Source organism: Labrus bergylta, chromosome 2 (assembly GCF_963930695.1).
Source record: "Labrus bergylta chromosome 2, fLabBer1.1, whole genome shotgun sequence".
Lineage (NCBI taxonomy): Eukaryota > Metazoa > Chordata > Actinopteri > Labriformes > Labridae > Labrus > Labrus bergylta.
In genome coordinates, this window is record NC_089196.1 from 12845933 (window position 1) to 12869519 (window position 23587).

A 23587-nucleotide genomic window follows, 5' to 3' on the forward strand; every position below is an offset into this window, starting at 1 on the left:
CGAAGGAGTTGAAGGTTGGTTTGCCTGCTGGCAGGAAAACTGAAAGCTGACAAGAGAGATCCGCTGCAGCCGCAGTGATTTCAGTTTGAGTTCATAAATACCGAGTATGGACAACGCAGTAGTTAGCCCACACAATAACGTAAGTGTCTTAAAGAAAACTACATACGTGAAGTCTTTTCCCCACTTGAAAATTCAAGTGAATTTGGTCCGACTGTTGCAGGAAATCACTCTTAAAATGCGAGCAGGGCGGGGACTGCTGCAGCAAGTTTAGGCGCCTTGTCGTGTACAGTATGTACCTGGTACGTACACCGCCAACCTCAACGAAGAAGGTGGTGGTAAACTAGTTAGGGAGATAATTGTTAAATAGGCACAGGGTGAAACAGCTGTGAATAGATGTGCCTACATTATGTCGGAAAGAGAAGGAAGTAAATCTCTGTATCATGATGCACATTCCTTTGAGTTATCTAGTACAGTTCAAAAGAGAATGTATTTGATTATATAAGATAATATGTCTAGATTTAATGGTTCCAGCTTGAAAATGTGAGTGTACACTTAAATTTGTCCATTTAATAAAAAAAAATGAATTTAGGTGAATTCAACATTTAATTAAGATTAGTATTTTTTTTAACATGTTTTTACATGTTACACATCATACTTTGCTTCTTCAACCCGGTTGAGAACTGTTATTAATCTGTCAATAGTCGAATAGATAGATCTCTCCTTGTGACGTCAGAGTGACATTTTTGTGGTCCACTTTTCTCTCTTGGTTTTCACAATGAAATCCCCTCCCTACAACCAGCCATGGCAGCATCTTGATTGCATTTAAACCATGTTTCATAAATCCCCCTCGACCCTTCCTTCCCAGACACTCCAAGAGAGCTCTCTCTATGTAAGAACAAATCTGTCATATTATAAACCACACATAAATAATGTTTTGCATGTTTAACGACAGTGTGGATGAGAACTTGGTATATAAAGAGATCCGTAATGTTGTAGCCTGGTTTAGAAGAGTAAAAGATGAGCGTGTGTTAACTTGAGACATACTTACAATCCTGTTGGTTTGATAACGCTTTCTATATTGTTTGCTGACCCATTGAGGCTACATTTCAGAATACAATAAACTCAATTAATATGACTTTAAATACAAGTTGATCTAATTGAATAATCAGATTTGTAATTTATCAGGTTGCATTGTGGGAGTATCTCTATGCTATTTGGACAACCAATACTTTCAATGAGAACTGCCTTATGTTAGTGGCTCAGCATGGCTGGCTTAGGTTAGGTCACAACTGTAACTGGTTCCTGTGTGAATAGTAGAGATGTGAAAATGACCTGTTTTGATGCAGCTGATTCAAGGTTGGAAAGCTATACATGTTCAGAAGAGCAGCTGGGGTCAGTAGGAAAACTCTTTCAGGCTTTTACTATGTGTTTTAAAGGACAGGCCTGTGTCAAAATTAGTAATCTCTTCAATCATTTCAACCAAAGTTGATGTGATGATCACTATTCAGATGTAGCTCACTCGTTTTAGTTCAAGATTACAGAGATACAACCATTTTTTTAAATTTTGTTATTTACTGAAGTCAATTAAATCACTTATGTAATTTACAGTTTTTAAACTAACCCATATTTGACAACATAATCCGTTTAAGATGAAATTTTTTAGATTTAAGTCTGACGCATTTCATCAACTCTTTTGTCTACTGAGACAAGAAGTATTTGGGCCTCTGTGGATTTCAGTAAAGTACAGTTTCTGTAAGAGAATGCCCCTCTAATCAAAAAAACAGGATGGGATGGAACTTGACCCTGACCCATTACTACTACATTCAGTCTCCTCTGCAAGCAGGGCTATAAGTATGAAACGTGTTATTATTAAATTACTGTAGTTTTCCAGACCCGGTCTTTAAGTTGAGGCCTGCATCAGTCAACCTATGCTGACACAACTTATTCTTCCACTGTTAAGATGCTGGTATAAATTGAGACAGATTTTCAGGCCTTTGTGCTTTGACTTATAGAAGTAGGTGTTATATTTGCTTGGTTTGGCCTTAAATAGACCCCAATAGAATACTAAGAAAGGCTTTGCAATGGTCTGCTGCTGTTTACGACTTAGCACTGAACTCTCAAAGTGTTCTCATTTTCATTTTGAGACTCTTGTGTTGGAGAAAGCACGAGGTGAAAGGACAGTGAACGGACTGACCCTCTAAAGAGACGGTTAATTGCCTTGGCTTTTTCTTCTCTGCATGAACACCTCAATCAAGAAACATGATCCATATGCAAAGGCTTTATTTGTGATTCATTCACTTAGTATGTCCTGACAAAGTTTTGTCTCTGGGCTTCACATGCAGCAGTGTTAAGAAGAAATAACAATGAAAAGGTTGAGTATAAGATTACAGAGGGAGCAAGAGAAGCTGGATGAAGCTGTGTGTCGTAACTGTCCAGAAGCTTTTCCTGATGATTTAAGCCAGTGATTGATTCTGCCCATCAAGTGACTTGACTTTTGTATTGACTTTGAAGGCAGTTTGCAGTTCTCTACACCTGACAGACAGCCCTGTTCATTTAATTGGACAGTCCTTCTGTCATTACCAGGGGTTCATCATCGCTGCAGATGTTACAGTTACTAATGAGTAGCTGGGCTCAATTTATGAGGTTAAAGTTGAACCCTTCAGCTCCCTCATCTTGCTCAGCACCTTCATCCAGCCACACCCCTTCTTGAAGCACACAGGGTCAACTTTAATATGCTGCAAGGTTCTTTGTGGATGTGAGCATTGGTGTGTATGCATCTGCGGAGAGGGCACATGTGTAGCGCTTTCAGATCAGGTCAAATTTTATTTGACCTTGACCACCTGCTTTGTCAGCATACATGATAGAAAGAAATAATACACACAAAATAAAAGTGCTGTCACGTTCTAACTCATAGCACTGTATCCAAAGGCACTCATTTTCATTTTTTAAACATGTCCAGCTTGGCTAACTGCCAATTTAGCTGTCCTTTTCCTTCCATCTCCACACACTTTGCCCTGTAGTTAAGCAGGGAAGATATCCAACTCACCTCTCACTTCACGTGGAAGCAGTAATCACATGTTCTGGCCTGTACATCCGTAATCAAGTAAAAGTTTCTCAAGCCCTTTGAAAAGACAGAATAAAAGATTTGTAGGCGGTGAACCAAAGGACATTTCATATTGTAATCCTTACATCAACATCTTTTGTAACTGATCTTTTGATCGTAGGCTCTCTCTGGCAGAAGACTTGACTTTAACTGCAGCAGTGAATCAGTATTCCAAGACTTAAGCCTGAGGGCAAGGTGACATTACCAAAGATCTCTCTCAGCTCACTCCTTGAACAATATTGTTTCGTCAAATAGGGTTTTAGTTAACTAGGTTAAAGTGATTCTGATCCATGGATGCCTCAGGTTTATATCTGCTCATGTGGTCTGTTGGGCTGTAAAAACAGTTCTCACTTATCTTTTGGGTTGATCGTTTCTGCCTATTTTCAAACGTGATGGCTCTTCAGGTACTGTCAAATCTCCCAAACTTTGGCCAAAAAATGGAAATGGATATGATGTAAGGAACAGTCTTTACAGCTGCAGAATCATGGAGAATCACCTTCTCTTAATGGACTTTCAAGTCTTTTTTGAATGACTTGAATCTTGGCTAAAGGATATTCAAACTTGCTTTAGGAATATTCAAATAAAAAAAATGTAGGCATTGAAGACATTAGACAACAACTAGAGCTGTTTGGTAATGTTCTTCTATTATCTTTTAACAGCGTGTGATTACCTTACTGGTGTTCGAAAAGCCCACATTTCCACACAAAAACCTGCCAAAACCTGTTAATCTCTGTGTGGTTCCACTGACTCAGTGAGGCCTCCTCTGGAGAAAAACACAGGGATGTTTATTACCAAATCCAGGCAGTGAAACAATGAGGCACAGTGATGAAAGTGCAAGATTAACACAGTATCACAACACCAAAATGGATCGGTTGGAGGGCGTACTGCGAAAGAGGTCCCAGGACCACATACTAGCTGTTGGCCTCAGAGATATCACAGCACAATTGGCTTGTTCTGGTAGAATGAATCATCATGGCATCTTGAGAGTTAACAGCATCCCACATCTTTGTTTTTTTGCAGGTCATGAGCGGTACAGTCCGACGGATCAATCTAAGCACCGATCCAGACACCCCCTACTTCCTGCGAGTGGACTGGGCCGTAGACCTGGGTGCTGGTTTCACATTAGCGCTCACTGATGGCAACTCAGCATGGATTGGAGAAGGTAAATTTTCAGAGAAATTATAAAAACACATTGATATTTAAAGACTATGAATGTAAGAATAGAAGTACGCTTGTACTTGTGCATGCACATGGGAACATTCGTTCTGGTAAAGTTGGATCCAAATTAATTTGATCAGTCTGCATAAAAAGAAAAGGTTCTAATGTCAATATTAAAGGACCTAAAGTAAATTCCAAAGCAGATCCATACTAGTCCCAGTACTTCTCAGATTTAACCCTAATAGGGGTCTTTGCTCTTTGACAGTTTTCCTCAAATAAGATTTCTTCTGTGACCTTTATTGTGTTTTTCAAAATAGTTAACACCATATAAGGATGTGTTAAGTCCTACGTTCAGACTCATAATACATATTGTTAGATTGTTGCAAATCTACAGAACAGCTAAAATAATTCACACTGTTGCAATCTCAGATTAAATGTGTTGTAACTGAACCCAAATCTATACTATAACTAGACAGGGTCACCAGGTCTACTACTCTTCTAAGACTCTCCACATGTAGGCACCTGGCTGAACCTCATCTCATTATGTGGAAACTGTTGGTCCTTTAACCAGAGGGACAGCAGTGACCTTGTTTCATCGTGGCTCTTCACTATTGTGCTACAGCTTACAGGTGTATAAAGTAGATTAAACTCTACAAGGTTGTCTTTGTGTGCGCTTGTGTGTGTGTGTGTGTGTGTGTGTGTGTGTGTGTGTGTGTGTGTCTGTTATGCCAAGAGCACATTTTCCCTGGAAGGACACCTGGAACATAAATGCTCCCTAGTTTTCTATTGCTGTCCATCTGCACAGTTGACAGGCAGAGATGAGGTTGTGACAGCTATGTGCGGGCTTCTGGGTTGTCAGTGTTTCTGTGTTTGATGTGCTAATTGGGACCCTCAACCTCATGTTAGCAGCTGTGCAACAGCTGATGACATTCCCCTTTGGTTTTTCTGCATGCTTCCTTTTAAATCAGCCGTCATGTGCATCCACACATTGCTACATAATTAATGTTTATCGTTTTTGTTCTAGTGTCTGCTATCACCACTTTACCCACTGTCAGGTTTCTCTCAACTATGTGACTTTAAAATGCCAAAATGCCAAAAAAAAAGCCTTCTTTGTGTCCAGTTTCAGAAGACGAGGTGACAAAAGAGGCCAAAGATATGGAAGTCACACGAGGAAAATATGTTGAGGACCTTCTTCGAGCACTAACAGGAGGTGAAGAGGGGAGAGGATCAGGAAGGAGAGGGGGCGACAAGAACGTGTATTCTTTCCAACTCACACCAGACCACTGCCAGCTGTCGTATCAGAAGATCTGTAATGACATCTCGGTGAGCAATGGCTTTGTGTGGATTTTAGTTTTATTTTATGGCTTAAATGCATACACAAGCAGGAAACTTGAAAGCTGTCTTCAGATAGAAAATGTCTCCTCTAATAATTTAAAATGGAAATAAAAAAAGTTGATCCCGGCACACTTTTAGTGCAGGGCGTTCAAGGACATTTAAGTACATCTCTGCAACTTTAAATCCATATTGTTAACTTGTTGTGACATGAATATTATAATGTTCACAGTTGCAGTTGACAAAACTCATTATTTTGCTCTTCAAAGCACACAGATTCTCTAGATTTTTGTCCTTATCTCACCAGTACCTGAAGCACATTAACATATAGGGTTGTTGGCAAAAAACAAACAAACAATGAACAATCAACCCTCAGTCATCATTGTTCAGGGACAATACACAAATAAATCTCTCTTACTTGGTTAGTTTTTAAACCAAAATGCTGAGGATTCTATTGAAGGTGGTTTAAGAAAGTTGTCTGTAAAGATGTGTCAGTTGTTCTTGGATGTCACAACTCGTTCTCTTCACTCTTGTCACTGTTCCCTCAGGAGGAATGCATCTAACGACGTATAACCAAATAGAAAGGAAGTGTTATGTTTTACGGGGGGGGCTGTTTAAAAGATAAGGTTTATAGTCTTCCCACATTATGGTCAAATTAGAAAGGCTTGGTTGCCTTTAGGCCGCTATGGAAAAAAGCCACAGATAGGGATCATTTGTAACCAGTCGTCCCAGAGCGACAGTATAAGGTAGTCGTCTAATGACCACAGCTCGTAAATACTATAGGAAAAAGTTTTCGTTAAAGGTTAGGGGGAGATAGTCTGCGTTAATGTAAACAATCAAAACCTCTCATAAACACACACGTTTAATACAACTGTCACTGACAAAGAAAAACTGAAAACGCTAAAGGACATTCTTACATAGTTCACCAAAGCTGACAGGTTTGATGGAGTATAGGCCATGGTGCTCCAGGGAGCAGGTCACTTGGGGTCCCGGGACTGCTGTGCAGGTAGAGGAGACCAGAGGGAGAAGGCCAGGGGGTTAGGAACACTTTGGAGACTATAAAACTAGATTTATGGACAGGGCCATCCCCATCTAACAATGTTAAACAACAGCTGATTAGAGCCTTTTTCCTTTCGTACCCTGACTCCCTCTGGTTTTCTGTTGTCTCTGTGAGTGCTTGCTGTTTATACAAGTGTGCCTATGTGTGCATGTGTCAGTGTCAGGACATGTGCAGACGTACCATATGTTTGAGGAAGCTTTTTTTGGGGTTACTTAATGATTATTTCAACAGAATCTGACTTTGTTTTATGTTACCAAATCTCATGTTTCAATAATGTCATTTTCACATCAGGTATAGATGATTTGACTAAAAGTTGTAGACACAAGTGACGGTGGTAGTGGGCTTTTTTATGTTTGGAATGTGGAAAAGCTGTAGCCTGAGGGAGCAACTAGTCCACACATAATGATTGACAGCGGTCCAACTATCTATGTCCGGGCCCAAGTTTTCCTCTGAAAAACACAATCAATACACACACGGCTGCTGACAGTATTCATCAGTGTGCGCCACTATGTGTGTGGTAGAAAAGAAATCTAAGAATCCCCGAGGAATATTTGCATGAAGTGCAAACTACCACTCTTGTCTAACACCTGCTTCTTTTCTTTTCACCTCCTTTTTTTTCTTACGGGTTCACTTTTTTTTTCCCCAACACGTCACAGAGGTTAAAATGTGGCACATATTTTCCCAGCCAGATAATTTGAGGGTTCAGAAATGAGCAAAAATGAGGCGAGTTTCCTCTTGGAGGAGAAGAAAGGAGGCTGGAGAAAAAAACAGGTGTTGAACTTAACCTGACATTAATATTTTATGAATATGACCCTAGAAGTTGTAATGATGAATGTAATTTGGATGTTAGTTGTAAAAGTACTACTAAGCAGGTGTTTTACGTGGCTAAGTCAGACATTGTCTCCTCCTTAATGACTGTTTAAGAGCCAATCTGTCATTGCTGGAAAAAGCATTATTTCAGTTCTCACATGTGCTAGTAAAGACACTCTTTGTTACGGCAGAAGTAAAAGGAACAGATACTGCATGTCTGCCGATTATTCTCTTACTATTAAGGTCATGGAAATTATATCAATTCATCGTTTAATAATTTGTAAAAAAAATGTTTTAATTCTTATCACGAATTCCCTGAATCCAAAGTGAAATTCTTCTCTTGACCAACCAATCCAACTTTTAATTTTAACCTTTTTATTATGTTTCATGATAATTATGTCACAAAATGTACATTGGATTAAATGTGAGTTCATCTCTTTGCCACAATAATAAGTGCGACATATTGCACAGCCTGACTTCATATTTGAAACAATCCATTCCTTTTTTCCATAAACAATGAAGTGCTGTGACAGGCTGCATGATAGTCACACAAACGTGTGATCAGTTATCCAGCCGTCAGTCCCCCAACATGCCCCCCCCCCCGATAATGAATTATGACGGGTTTAACCAGACCTTTCTCCAGCACTCGTTCAGGAAAGTGTAGTGAAAGGCCTGTCTCGATGCGATTGGTTATTCAGATCCTTCACGACACTTCTATACCAAATGTCAGTTTTCTTTGAGTAGCCCTCAGAGCTTAGTTCTGTCTTCAGACCAGAGAGATTTGGACTCTGATTCTTGACAGTTGTGGTAAATGAAACCGCGGGATCCTGGCTGAGACTGGCTGGATGAATGTAACACTGATTGTTTCCACTTTTTGTGTTGCCAAAAAGAACGAGTGTAACGGTTCACTGGGGATTTCAGCTGTGCAATATGACGCCAGCAACAAATTTCACTGGAGTAGTCCATGTTTTCTCATTCAGATTGAATCATCCCAAAATGTGAAGCGTGAAATTATACAATATGTGCAAACACAAATATTTGCAAATCATGCTCATGATAATTTTAAGCTAAGCACTATAAATGAAATGCAATATAACAAATGGCAAATCAGAATGTTGACTGAAGGCAAAAACACAGCAGTTGAAATGCGGCCAGCACACTAATTGCTGACCTACGCATGTCTGTACTTATTGCTTTTATAATTCATTGGCTTGTTTTTGTGTCCCCTCTTCAAATGTAAGCAGATTTATCTCCTTATTTTTGGTTGAGGTTCATCATTCTTGTCCACATTTATGCCATTAGGCAGCTTTTTCTCCATGTGTGGTGGTAAAGCTTTTCTTGCCAGTGTGTCCTCAATGAAACATAATCAACCCATGTCGAGCTTTGAAGTACTTCAAAAGTACTGCTCTGTTTATTGTGATTTTTAAATTTATGTTGGAAAAGAATAATGGTGGTAAATGACAAGAGATACATTCAGTACATTTTTGTTTGATGAGTTAATGAATGTTCAGCCATGGACTCTTAATCAATGTGCTGACTAATGGTCACAAGCAATACAGTGTATGGGTTGTGTTGTGGATTTTTCTGTTGGTAATGAAAGATCTCAAGTCAAAGTCTTTTGTCTTTGTGTATTTTATTGCATATAGTAAAAAGTTCTTTTGCAAAAGGGGAAATCAGAGCATATTTATACTTTCACAGGGTGTAGGTATTTTGCATATACATGAGTGATACATCGTCATTGGTTTCAGCTTGCCCTAGTGACTACGCCTTCTGCTAGTTTGCCCGGTGATTTATCTATGCAAGCTTCTTTCTATAAGGTACCTTGTACGGAGGAACACCAACAGAAACTCCTTTGTCAGGAGGGCACTGATTTAGGGTCATGCTGTACCCAGATCCTGAGGAGTGTTTATTTGTCAAGCTCAACAGACACTTACATTGTTGCAGGCACGTGCAAACTTACATTTGAACAATTTTGTACATATTACTGTCATTTCAGCAGAAATATCACTGAAGGACTATAGTTTTACCTTTAATTTAACTGCTTTTTTTGTATATGTTCACAATAATGAGTAAAATTATAAAACACACAATTTTACATTTTACTTTGGTATTTGGAAAGCACGTCCTGACCCCCACTTTGGGAACCATTGTGTTAAAGGATTGAAATGATTAGTTATTTATTCAAATACCTTTTAGATATTACATTGTCAACTAAAAATGTATGCACTTACAAAATATGCCTCCCCCCACCGACCAGATAAAGGCACACATCTTTAGTATTTAATTGATTAGTTAATGTTAGCAGTGTCCACGTTTTGTCAGCCCCAAACAGAAGTGGCCGACTATATAATGTAAATGATGCAAATGTTGGATCCAGTGTGGAACAAAATTGGTTAAATACATTTCAGATAAAGCTGCTATCATACAAACTTTGAGGGAGAAATGACAGAAGTTAGTAACTTGTTTGCATTTAATTTGCTATTATCATTAAGTTTTTCTTCTCTCAGTGTCTGGAAAATAGTTGCACGACTGGCTACCAGATTTTATTCCTGACTGCATTTAAGCTTCAAATACACCAACGCATCTCTCCACCACAAAGTAGTCATTTACTGAACTTAGGTTTGCCACCTGATTTTTACTATAATAAAATCAGTTATCTTAATAATATCTTCCTGCCTTGTAACATACATCTCTGAACTCAAGGTTCAATCAGCTGATCCAAAAGTGTTCTCCCCCCCCCCAATCTGCACTCTACTTGGTACTGTGCAATAGCATTCCTTATGTGTATGGGAACATGGATGTTATTGGAGAGACTCACTGATGTCGCCTCTCACTTCCGGTTCTTTATCTGGCCTCACGCCTCTGCACGGCAGACCTGGAAGCTGATGCCACAATTTGATCTTTGCACAGTGCCCACACTTCTCATACTCAGTGACCTTGCCTGGCCTTGAACACTGTCTCTTTGTCATCATGCACACACTCCTCATCCACCCACTTCCCTGGGCCCAAAGACACAATAATGAATTTGAAATACAAAAAGGAAAGAGAAAAGACTGACCTTACCTGAAATAGTTTGAATATAAAAATCTTGAGCTTGACTTAATGTGTGGACGAGGTAAATAAATGTGCAAGGAATCTCTAAGCTTTAATTTAAATCATGCTGAGTTACTATTATATTACTGAATATCAGTTGTCGTAAAATGGGGCTCATTGTCTCTTATTCAATGGAATAAATAGTGGGTTTGGTCTACAGCGATGTGTTGGACAGAGTGATAAGGAAGGCTTTGTGCCCTCAGTGCCCAAAGTTTGTTGTGGTGGAACTGGGACTGTGTTCTTTTGGCCTTGTCCTCCACACCTACATTCCCTCTTCTGCATGGGGCTGACCTTATGGTCTGGTTGGCTGTCTGGAGACAGGCACACAAACAAACATTTAGACCACACACATGCACATCAACTCATGTTTGAAAGTCCAAATAATCTATCCTGATTATCCTGAAACCAAGATTTTAAACCCTCTATCTCGCTTCTTAATGATACTACACGATGTCGTATCCCAGTACAGTATGTTTCATCCCAAAGGTGACCTTTCAGAGCTGTGTGAACTCATTGACCTTATATCAGAAGACAAAGAGATGAAGGATGCATCTCATCTCCTTTAGATGTTTTCTGCCTCTTTTTGTCCTCTCATGCCGTTTCAGCTGCCTTCATGTTATTGCCATAGATGAGCCAACCTTTTCACATCATTGTTTGCTATCTGAAGCCAAAGAAAAAAAGCTATAAACAATTTGCTTATTTGATTTCCTTTTTAGTCAAGTTACACAGCAGAAAAATGTGGAAGTGGGTTGTGGATCACAGACAAACAGTCTGACCTCCCACACCTTGGCAGAAGCTGGCAACAGTTTGGAGGCTGACCTTTCACTTTATCTCCGAGTCTCAGGGGAGAAACAGAAGCTCCAGAAAATAAACTGAACCTTTCAATATTTCTCTTCGTTTTTCAACAAGGAGTTGAATCACTTGAATAGCAATTCCTATTTGAGTACTGGCAGTTAAAAATGAATATGGTGGTCATGTATATTTTCAGATCTTGTTCACTGCCTCCTTCCTATTTCCATGCTGCACAGTAAAATAAAGCTAAACTTTTGGTGATGTGGAATTTGTATGTTTACTACAGTGTAAGTATTCTCATTAACTGTGAAGGTAAAGACACCAATCGTTTGAGCACGAGACATAAACAGCTGCTGAGTGTTGTTTTCCAACATGAAGCCAGTAAATAAGTGTTGTGCTTCTGGCAGCCTACATTTCTGTATCTGTGGATTTGAACTGGTCATAACATGTTAACCCACTGTTCAGGAAGATTCATTATTTTAAACTGTACCAGTGGGTAAAAGCTTCATGACAAAGTCCCAGCTATTACAAGAATACTTTCATTCTTCAAAGTGTGCAAGTATCAGTCAGGTCAGTATGTCGGAGTCTTTAGCCTTCACATGATTTGTTGTTTTTCACATGGGATGATTTATTGCTAAAAGACTTTCCTCTGGAAGACCAGTGGAGATTTAGCACAGGTAGCAGTGGCTTGGAGGAGGAGATCAAAGCTTTCATGATTGGCACACCACCACTATGAAACTATGAAAAGAATGCTGGTGTTGAAGTTGTCATGATGATCAAGCGCAAACATCCATTTTTACTTAAGACTCATTTACTCTAGCTGCACTGCTCTTAATAATGGTGGACTGTCCTGTGCAAACATTTAATGATAGCTATGCCAACTTGAACACGACTTAGGAAGCTCAGTGTCCCTTTAAACCCCTGAGACGAGCCTGCCCTGTATCACTGTGACATACCAATGTTGTTCTCTAGACTTTTACGAGTTCTTAGGAAACTCATCCTCTTTAGATCCCGGGTGGTCTTCTCTGCGTCCTGATGCTGTGAGGTGGACTTTTGTTTAAACCTTTGCAGGTTTTGTTCGCTGACTTCCTTGTTGTGATCAGGCGTGGTGTAATTTGCAGCACTGAAACTGAATAAGCGAGTTACTATGCAAAAAGTTTTTTTTTTACAGCGTTGAATGATGCTAGAGATGTAACGGTGCCTCACAAGACAGTTTCACATCAGTACACAGAAGGAACTATTCAAATCCGTAAAGTGCAAAATTAATCAACTTTATAAACACTTTATGGACACTATTTGCCTTTACCTCTCTTTTTCAAGTTCCCCATGTCCCTTCCATCTTCAGCTGAATAGAGGTTTACATACCACAGATGAAGATTTTAAAGTGGATGATGCACTGCCAGTGTTTCCCACACACAGACAGTACCTGGGTGTCCAATCGCAGTATATGTGGGGACTATTTTACTAAATTACTTTTTTATCCTTGTAAGATTGCCATCCACTATGGATGAACAAATTGCAAATCCCCCGTCTCTCTTTTCCTTGCATATGTTTCACAAGGTGTCACCACACCTTTGCAGGTTACAAAGGAAGAGCTTATGCCTCTCCAGAGGGTCCAAATACATCCAACATTTTTTTTTACTGTTGTTTGTTCTTTTACTTGTTTTCAATTACTCACATCACTTGGCGATCTAGTGGAAGTCCCGATGTGTTTTATCATAAACACGTTTATTATCGAATCAGGAAATACAATCAACTTGGCGTTAGGCAGTAAAAAAGCCAAACTAACGTACAACTTTACAAAACCATGAACCCAGCATCTGCAATCTTATTGCAAGTTGAGCATATCGTTGCATCCAAATGAAGCTGAATGAGGTCATGCTGTTCCAATGGGTAGTGTGTAATTTACAGATTCACTTAATCAGGGTTTAAAACAGACAGGCGGACTAAGGCAGTGAAGCTGTGGGAGTGATGTGAAGTGAACGTCCACTCACTGAAACATGTTCAGGTTCACCAGTAGAGGTAAAAACAGCTGTGTGGCCTGCCAGGACAGAATCAGTCTGGGACAAAAATGACAAGTACTTTATGAGAGCTTTTGAAGATGGCCGCTTTATTACAGTGGGTCTGAGACAGCCCAGTGAAGATTTAGCACCACATTACCTTCTGGTTTCCCAGTGCAACGCGGCAGTACCTGTGTGTGCGTGTGTGTAGGTAAGAGTGTTTCTGTGTTTGCATGGGATAATCCCCATGGCAACAGGCAAACAGAGATTGTCCAGCCATTGGAAATTATGTTTGGTGTGGCAGCGATGATGTGCAAAAACTCACTCCAGGTCTACAGGTGTTACAGTGCTTGGTGTATTTTGTATTTGAATGTAGTTGTTTGCTGTAGAGTTCTTTTCATATTTAAGAATGGGGGGGGCTATGGTGGAATTCAGAAAAAAATGTTAGCCTTGAAGTAAATGTTTAAAAAAAGTCCAAATTTTTGTGTCCATCTCTGCTTACCTCAGCCCTTCACAGTCAGCCAAATAAACCAAGTGAGGAATGTTTTATCACATCTGAAGCCTGCTTGTGATTCCAAAAAGTCACAGACAAGAAGCAACTGAAAGGAAACTATGTGCTCACTTGCATAGTCTACTGGTGACTAATGAATTCATCCTATATTTCTCCTGTTCAGGAGGAAAGTCTCCCATTTCATAGAAAACGTGATGTCATTTAGTGACTCCTCTTTATTGAAGAGCCTTGTAGGATGTTGTGAATGTGCAAATCCATACTGTTTATATTTTATTTTCTACTGTAAACAGCTTTTGAAAAAGGGCTTTGGATTCGAGTTATCTTGCTCCATTTGTCTGCAGCTCCTGAAGGATCCCCAGGTACTCCTGGGACTGCTGGGAGATGGAGTCTTAAATATTTTTTTCCCCTCCCAGTATGACAAAAATTAAAGGGAGCTACCTAGAGGCTATACTTAATGTGTGTCATGAACCAACTGTCACCTGTCAATGCAGAAGAAGAATGGTTGAATACTGAGGTCATCCCACATCCCACTCATTGCATAGAGGGCTGCTGGTGATCTGCACTCAAATTGCCAAGTAGGAAGGAGTGCAACTATCAAAGATCCATATTGGGGGTATAAAAACTAATCAATACCCAGATAACCAAAGTCCACTAGTAATTAAAGATTAGTGTTAATTTCCATGATATGTCCCATTAGTTTACATAATTATATATGATTCTGTGATCACTTAACAGTAATCCTGAGGAAATTAGATAATACTGAGCTAAAAAAAAAAAAAAATTTAAACAGCTCATTCTTTTGCTGTCCATCACTTGACATTTGATGAATGAGTTAAAAGTTGGATTTTCAAAGATAGCAAGGAAGGGTTTTTTCCTTTCTCTGCTATACTGTGGTGGTTAATGAATAATAAAGCCAGACAATCTGCTGAGAAGATTTTTGTATTGCAATAAACATGCACTGATTCCCATGCCACTGACATTTTACAAGTCCAGCTGATTTAATCTCTCAATATGCATTTTATTTTCTACTTTCCTTCTGCTCCTCCTCTCTTCAGGTGCACTTGGGTTCTGTGGCGCTCCAGCCAGCTCCAGACCCTTTACAGCTGAACCGGGAGATGATTGGCCAGTCCCTAAAGCACAGCAAGGATCTGGAGTCAGACAACTGCCAGCTGCTGGAGGAGAATCATAGACTGAAACAGGAGCACCAGAGAATTCTTAGACAGTAAGAACGCATTGAGGACAGCCGCCCTGTGTATTTGGGAAAGATAATGTGTTGCAGAGCAAATGTCAAGCTCATTCGGAAAAAACCCAGACAGAATCTAATTATTTTCTCAAGATGTTCAGCGCTGATTTTTTTGTTTGTTGTTTGTCTTGTTTGCATGCAAACTCCTTTTGCGTTTAAGTCGTGCTTCCAGCTGTTTATATGCACAGCAGTCACTCAGTATGACATCATCACTGGTTTGAGAGTTTTGAGGGTTCCACCCAGTCTTGAAAAGTCAGCCTGTGATTCTGGGAACTATCATCAGATGCTTAATTCCTAATTCTCTCATTTTATACATCCCTGGTTCTTGACCTCGTTTCAAATTGGATTGTTCATTCATGTCTAATGACTGGTGTTTTGCCAGGGATGAGAATGACTTGTGCCTGTACAGGGTGGAGACATCAGCATCAGTCTCATCAATCATTGCTCTCAGAATTAAAACAAACAAGAACCATACACGTTTGAAACATGCGTTGGTCTATATATATATATGTGTGTGTTTCAGTGGGAGTCCAATGTATGTCTTGGCACTTGCTGTTGTGATTTTCCCACCAGGCTGAAGAAGCATGTTCAAGATAAGGAGTTGTTGGAAAGGGAGCTGTATTCACGTTTTGTCATGGTGCTGAACGAGAAGAAGGCCAAGATCAGAGGCCTGCAGGATTCTCTGCAGCACCTCCAGCAGGCTGATGACCAGCAGAGAGAGGAGGAGGCGAGACAAAGGTTAGTCGGTCAGCTAGCTTTACAACTTTAATATTCAAGTGGATCAGGGAAATATGTTTTCTTTTTTGGGCCTCATACACAGAATTGGCTTTTATAATGTGTTGTAATTACAGAACTTGTCTGATGAAATGCTACCCGATGTTACCTCAACATATAGACATTTACAGTTTATTCAAGTAGTGTGCTTTCCAACTCATATGATTACATTTTTGAGGCAGCTAAATTAACAAACGGTCCTCTGTACACTGATTTTCTACATGAAATGCTTTGTTCCTTTAGTGATAATGACACAAGTGCTGGTGAAGATGAGAGTCAGGACCGCACAGCCGAGTCACTCCAGAGCATTCATCCGTCTCAGGAGCCCACTATCCTCATCACAGGTTTGGACGTTTAGTGTCTCAGTGCATTTGTTGCTGTTTTTTATTCAGAGGGGTAACACTACTAACAAACCAATTAAAAATACATTATCAGCCTCCTATAGAATGAACAGTTGGGGAAAACAAATGCAAAAAAAAGAAAAAGTTGAGTGTTTTCATCCTGGTCATATGTTGCAACACTAATATCAGTTATAAAAACCAGATCCAAGCATCTTTAATTCTGCAGAGTTTGAAATCAAAGGGTTTCCCCAGGAGGGAAGGCAGGACCCAACAAATGCTCTTCATAAGATAATGAGGAATTGGCAGTAAGCTTTGTATTTGTGAGTTAACCAAACAAATGTGCATGAGTTTGATGGTAGTGTAAGCTTCACATTAGTATTCTTTTGCTGCATATTTAACTTGAGTACATACGGTATTCTACTAACATTCACATGCTCAGTGTTTTGGTGGAGCAGGGAGTGAACGTATTGAATATGGCAAACTTTCGCCCATTCCTGGTACTCGCTGTGACTTCATAGGTCAAGATGTGACTCAGTTTTGATACCCACTCTTAAGTGTAACTCCTGAGTTCTAGCTTTCCTTGAACTGATTTTACTGTCTAATAAAACTGACAGTTGAATGTAATTGATGATGTAAGCAGGGGGTTTTAACATTAACTTTAAAGCACACACAAGCAGAGAGTATACCCTCGGGTGGCCAGGTTCTGGGAAAACACTCATCAGTGAGTCATGAACCCACCCAGAGAAGTCTGCTGCGATTGCTTCAACACAGCTGACCGTGAGGTGGTCTCCCTTCCTGCGTTGTGCAGAGCAGGCGTGATGTCACATCTGCTGAATAATACCCCCCCACCCCGCCCCCCAAACAACAGCGCTGCAGTCTGCTGGGATAAGCCAGCGATGGCTCAATGGTCGTGTTTGTGTTCAGAGCCAAACTAAAGCCCTCCCGATAGGATAATATAATTGCAGAATACGTTGACGTTGTAGTGGCATCATCAGATTCTGTTGTTTCTCTCAATAACACACGCACACATGTGCACACACCCTGTCATGCTCCCATCCTGGCCTCCGTGAAGATGGATGGAGATTGTAGATTGCTCAGTGTGGGTCCTGGCTCACACACTTCAATGTTAGCCATCCAAAAAAGTTTCACAAAGCTTTATTGTCTTACACACTTGTGAGTGAAAATTACCTGGCACTGACCTCTTATCTTTGAGCCTTGATTAATTGTTCCCTAGGTTCCCCTTGTATTGTCGTTTTTATTTTTTTTATTTTATCGAAAATTCTGTTCACTCTTGAGTCAGCTCAAAAAACATCTGTTCACTCTGAATCAGCTCTTAAACAAAAAAGAGTCTTTGGCCTTTTCTCTCTTGGCCATAGGTTTATAACCCTAGCAACCAATTAATCATGGCCAAATGATGAGGACATGACATATACAGTCAGTTTTTGTGTTTAGAATTTTAGTAAACATATACAGGAATTAAATCAAGTAAACTCCAGTGAATTCTAGACGTCACTGACATTTGTTGGGTTTAGTTAGAGTCCACACCCATTTGGCTTTTGCAAAGTTTGACCCAGTTCAGAAACTGTGTGCACTATACCAAATTAGTGTTATTTTTCTGCATTTACAAATGTACCCAAACTACTGACAAAGTGTGTTACACAGTCCTCCTTTGACATGCTTGGCCCCAGTTAACCCTGATGCCTCGGGGTGTGTTTTCATATGAGATAGCCTTGATATGAGATAGTAATGACAGCGCAGAATAAAAGACAAAAAGAAGAAACTCTCTTTTGACCTTTTCCTCCAGGTTTTCCACCTGATTGTGAAAGGAAGCATACCAGTCAGGAAAGGTGACAAGATAAGAGGTGGAGGAGGAAGAATGAAACGAGAGGCAGGAGGCCGTATGATAGAGAGGATGGGGGAGAGTCTGATTGATGATAGATACAATGACATAAAGCCTTTTTAACTGATGGATAGACTGTAATCCAAGGCTGAATTAACTTCTCTTCATTTTACTAACCATCTACAGTATAGTTAATTGTAGCATCTGCACTAAAATGGTATCTCCTCATCAATCAGCTGCTCATCTATGTATTTTATCTAGCACGTCTGCTCAATCTGTAGATCTTTGAATTTGAACAGGCTAGCAGCAGTGTTAAAGGGCAAACAGGTGTGTTAAGTGTATCTGTCTGTATATAAATGATTGTATCCAAGGGGAACAGGGCTCGTGTGGAATGCTAGATCTCTTCCCGATAAAGCTCACAGGACTTTCGGTGTGGAGCTGTCAAGGGTTAGCAAAGGTTATCTGAGGCAGTATGCTTCAAAACTGACACAAGTGTGTACAAATGACACAGATGGAGCAATTGGTTTAAGCAATAAAGATAAAGAATTTGGTCCTTTTCAATGAAACCACTAAATTAACCCCAAACATTTGGAAACAGACAAGACATCAGGGTTGTTAAGAGTTTAGAGCTGTAGAGAGGCATTTGAGGAATTTATAGTCCAGCAGTCAAGGGTCACTGTTGATATGAAATGAGCATTGGACGACCCGGGTATCAGTGGAAGATCTGTCAAATGTTCTGTATTTTTACCTTTACCTGTGTGGATATGTGCTATCCTGTATGCAGGTCGTAATCTGGTGTGCCAGGGCATCTCTCTGGACCGCACTTTTTCTGATGATGATGAGGATGATGATGAACAGCCAAGTCGGAAGCGGAGGATTATTCACACGCCGAGCCCAGAACCTTCCATATCCATATAAAACCACAGGTTAGTCGCATCACCCAAGGCAACCCATGCATTTCCATATTTGGAATCAAAATTGCTCTTGCTCTGGTATTCCGCTGAATAACTTAAATTTTGAAATGAAGCTTGTTTTCTGGAGCCTCTCTTCATGTGCAGCAGCACAACAAGATGTAAACATAGAAAAGATTGGAAGATTTAAACAATTGTATTTTACAAAGACTTATCATGTCACACAATGCCTCTCCATTCTTTCTTTTTTTCAGTTTAATGATAATCTGCTCCATGTAGCCTCGAACTATAGTTAAACAACATGCAAGCCAGTCATTTCAAGCACAGTTTAATGACCCTGTAAAACATTTTCCCCTCAACTATCATTGAACTTGATTTGCGCCCAGGCAAACTTCTGAAGAACCACCACAGTACTAGATGTGGGGTTCCCCAATAAATGTTTATCTCCCATTCCCTCCACTGCTCGGATTCAAAGAGGGTTGAATCATCACTTTGTCGTCATTATGTATTAAACAGAAAAACCTCTAGACATGCTAACTTCCCAGCATCTAACAGTCAGCTCAGGTTCCAGCGTATTTCTGCATAATTATGCAATTAGTTTTACCCATCTGACATCTTGCAGTATTGACTGCATTACTCATTAAGGACATACAGCACTCCTCCTTCTCCCTCTGACGACAGTACTGGTCTCAGCTGGGAAGCTGGTCTCGAGATACTATAGAAAAGATGGATTTTTTGCAAACCTCCAGTGTTGAAAAAAGAAGCCAATGCGGAAGTGCAAAATCCTGCAGTTAGTCCAATGTCCGCTTGAGGCTGGCTGCAGAAGCATTTGAAGTCACATACACACCCAGTCTAAAAGTCTGTTTTTACAGCACAAATCAACATGTTTCCAGCCTGGTTTGAAAAACAAAATAGGTCTGATTAGATCATGTCTTTATCGACACACACTATACGGGTGAGGGTTTTGTGATATCTCATCAGTTTTCTTGATTGACAGTTGGGTGTGATGTAACGGTTTGTCAGGAGGCTTAAAACGAGCCTCAGCTCCTGCTCTCAGTCTGTCCTAAGGTTAACTGAAAGTTAGGCTGAGACAGGATATCCAGCATGGCTAATGCAAACGATGAGACTCCAAAGCCTCCCGCAGTAACAGATGGGTGACATCACTCAGGCTTCGTCTATTAATATTTACATTCTATGGTTATTTGGCATAAAGGTTAAAGATTAGGAGACATTTTGGGTCTGTCAAAAATGTAATTAGCCTTAAAACAAAATGTACAAATTCTGATTTTCACCACATCATCTTTGGCACATAACTACTTTTACATTTCAGATTTTTCCTTGGCATCCTGATAGAATTACCATCTCTGCAGCGTGATATTCTAGTTGTGGACTGCCTGGTGGGTCTGCCAGAGTTTAAGAGATTATCTGCTTCAGTTAATGTTTAGATTTGCAGAGGTGTCTACTGAACAAACACACATACAAACATGGACTGTGGTTAGGTCGGATCTCATTCAAGAGCTGCACGATATCTAATTCTGTACTGACTCACATAAATGTGTTCGGACTAACATTCCACATTGTTTTTCTGCTCCAGCTACTAAAACAAGGGTCTGTAGAGCAACGTTTATCATATTATAATGTGCTTCATATTTAGTCCGAAAATAAATACTAAAGTAATTTTTTGAACCGCAAAGAATAACAAATCCTGATTCACTGGTTGCATTATGAACATAATATCATCCCCCAGTTGTCATCAATCTTTCAGTCTATTTGTTATTCATTTGATCACCTCTCCTACATTTGTTGTTGAGACATTTCCTTTAAATCTAAAGACATCATAACATTCTCCCACAGCTTACATCTGGGTGTTGGCTGTCGAATAAACAGAACAGAAAATTACTGCAGTGTGTAGCGTCGTTGTGTCCAACTGAGCACAGACTAATCTAACTTTCAGTTCACCAGAAACATGCTCTTCTTTTTTTCATTTGCATTATTGTCTTTGAATTCTTTCAATGCAAACATAGATTTTCTCCCTCCAAAAAACTAACATTGGCTTCTTGGGTGGAATACATGCTAAACTATTTCATCTTTGATTCAAGTGAAATCAGGAAATAGTAAATCTATATATATATAAAGAAAAATGTAAATGTATTTTTTGAGTAAAACTAACTTTCTCCTCTCATGTCTGTCTGCTTATTCTTGTTTTTACCTTTCTTCCTCCCTGTCTTGTCTGTGTCCTCCTCCTCACTGAGTAGATGACATCCACAATCATCATGTACATGATTCAAGCCCTAAATTGAAGGCTTCGTCAATGAACAGTTTTTTTTGGATCCCGCTACAGCTATGTGGCACGCTGCATTCAGCGAGTCAACCCTCACCTTTATACACAACACCAAAACAGTGACAGCCAGGCAACAGTGTCCTGAAGGGGTTACCCTGGATATGCCCAGGTTGTGAAAGCTATTTCTAGAAAGTGAGACCATACATGACAATCCCTTCTGCTTTACTTCAACTGTGAAGACTGCCTGCAACAACTCTCATGAGAGACTCGCTGCATGTCTCTTGTCTTTCAGACAAAAAGATGAACAATTAATCATGCTTAAAGAAGCAATAAGTCACTTTTCCATCTTTAAATGGTTTTAAATCATATAGTACAACCACTTTCAACTGGCAGATTAACAGTGACGAATGAAGCTAAGAAGAGAAAAAGAGAGAGTGACCGAGCAAGAAGCTGGATGTACATCCCTGCAGATATACTTCATAGCAGATTGGGACGTAACGTTACTGGGTGCAGAGAAAGTCATCTTACCCAACAGAGTCTCAGGCTTACAACTCCACCCCCACTCTGCTTGTCAACAAATGCACGTCGTCTGTGATGGGGAGTAGTGGGTGAGGCATCACAGCACTCCGTTTTTTTTTCTTACGACAGTGCAGTCACACTTAAATACCTTCGGTGGGCGCCAAAGAGCACTAAACCAAATTCCTACATAATGTTGCTTTACATCTCTCAAACACTCGATTATGAGCGTTACTTTGGTGTCGTTGGCAAGACTTAATGCTCCCCCAGGAATGGATTGCGTTGCTGGTAATGACTTGGAGATAGCTATAAAGGATCAGGAATATGGAAGCAATTTCTCAAGTGATCTCCCACAGCTCGAATTGGCCTGCCAAGCCCCCTTGGATCTGTTTTGCGACTTAAGAAAGAGTAACAACTACTGAGGGACAACAGGTTACACCCAGAAAAACAGGGTGTCACAGAGACGTGAACTGCTTGGTTGCTGCTGCTTATTCATCATGTCGTACTTGTGTTTTCCTCCCTCTTTTCATTATGAAATCAAACTATAGCCCAGCTCTTTCATCTCCACTTTCCACACTAGAATTTAGTCTGCAATAATTGAACTTCCCTCTTTCTCGCTCATTTTCATCTGTCCTTTTGTTTTGTAGATGTTCTATGGACCAAACCACCTGAAGGGTTTTTCACAGAGGGTTAATATGATTGCATCTTCACCTTCTCACCTCTTCCTCTGCCTCTGCTACCACTTCTAGGTCCTGAGGTCATCACAGTGTGTCTTCACACTGACAGTAATGAACCTATGGGGACTTACTCAGGGTCTCCATCTGACCATTCTACCTTTGACTTCTGGACCCTCCTGCTGTCTTTTCTGATTTTGATGATACCTATATGTCTGCTGAAGACCACGGGTGGCCACCAGGATAATCCCACAACACGCGCTTGCTGGTATTGTAATCCCCGCAGGAATGTCACACTTTCTCCAAGACCAAATCAGTTTCTTGAGATAACTAGATAAGCATGGCAACACATGAGGGAGGATAAGGGTAGTTTGTACTGAATATTTCAGTCTTTTGACATTCAGACTGCCACAATAGCATGTCTTATAAATAAATATAGAATGTTCTATAACATGTTTGTTTATTTTGTGTCCTTATTTGAACAAACTTGACGAGATTGCATCTTTGATACTTTATATGTATCAATTCCAATCAGTAGATTTTAGTGTTATGACTCAAGACCAAATAAACTACTCATTTTTTTTATAAATGTAAAAAAATATATTATAAAAATGTGAAGATGAAAAGAATACTCTATTTTGTGAAGTTCTGTAAATGTTATCCGTTGTGAAATGCCTGATGAGACATAAGATGTCATGCTAATTCAATCTTTCAAAAATAAATGTGTTACATTGAAATGTTTTCTTTGCCTTCAGCATTTTGTTAGCCTCACATGATCACACACGATATAAACAAGATTACCTCCACAATAAGTATCTACTGTGATAAGAAGAGTGATCAGAGAATTCAATTTGAGTCCGTAATGTGTCAAAACAAATGTTTTTACATGTTATATCATTCACTTGTGAGAGGTCTTAAATGGATGGACAGAGGACAATTTGGAATGAAAAAATGTTAAAAATAAGTCGAATAAATAGAATTATAGGGAAATAAAATAGGAAAAATATGATTTGTATCACACCACACCTGTTTTGAAATCTTTACACTGGCTGCCTGTTAGTTTTAGTGTTGATTTTAAAATTATTTGGTGAGTTTATAAAGCACTACATGGCCTCGCACCAGAAGTGCGAGTATTTAGTTTATGAATC

At 39.8% G+C, this 23587-nt stretch overlaps 1 protein-coding gene across 2 annotated transcripts; it reads left to right on the forward strand.

The window, feature by feature from the left end:
* Window positions 1-23180, forward strand: LOC110001885 (DNA repair protein XRCC4). Of its 2 annotated transcripts, none has more exons than XM_029281961.2 (8): window positions 1-139; window positions 4124-4265; window positions 5382-5584; window positions 14915-15081; window positions 15676-15840; window positions 16120-16220; window positions 18842-18983; window positions 22413-23180. In XM_029281961.2, exons 1-7 carry the CDS (start codon window positions 107-109, stop codon window positions 18973-18975), a joined length of 945 nt encoding a protein of 314 aa, XP_029137794.1. In that variant the 5' UTR covers window positions 1-106; the 3' UTR covers window positions 18976-18983; window positions 22413-23180. The 2 variants fall into 2 exon arrangements, with proteins under 2 accessions (XP_029137794.1, XP_020513100.1); XM_020657444.3 differs by having other exon boundaries at window positions 22515-23180.
* The last annotated feature ends 407 nt before the right edge of the window (window positions 23181-23587 follow it).

Bases quoted from the DNA above. Each gene is read 5' to 3' on its own strand.
- LOC110001885 (XM_029281961.2), top strand. From the start codon at position 107: ATGGACAACGCAGTAGTTAGCCCACACAATAAC. The intron at 4,266-5,381 runs GTAAATTTTCAG...CTTTGTGTCCAG, and splicing joins CTCAGCATGGATTGGAGAAG to TTTCAGAAGACGAGGTGACA. The intron at 16,221-18,841 runs GTTTGGACGTTT...TCCTGTATGCAG, and splicing joins GCCCACTATCCTCATCACAG to GTCGTAATCTGGTGTGCCAG.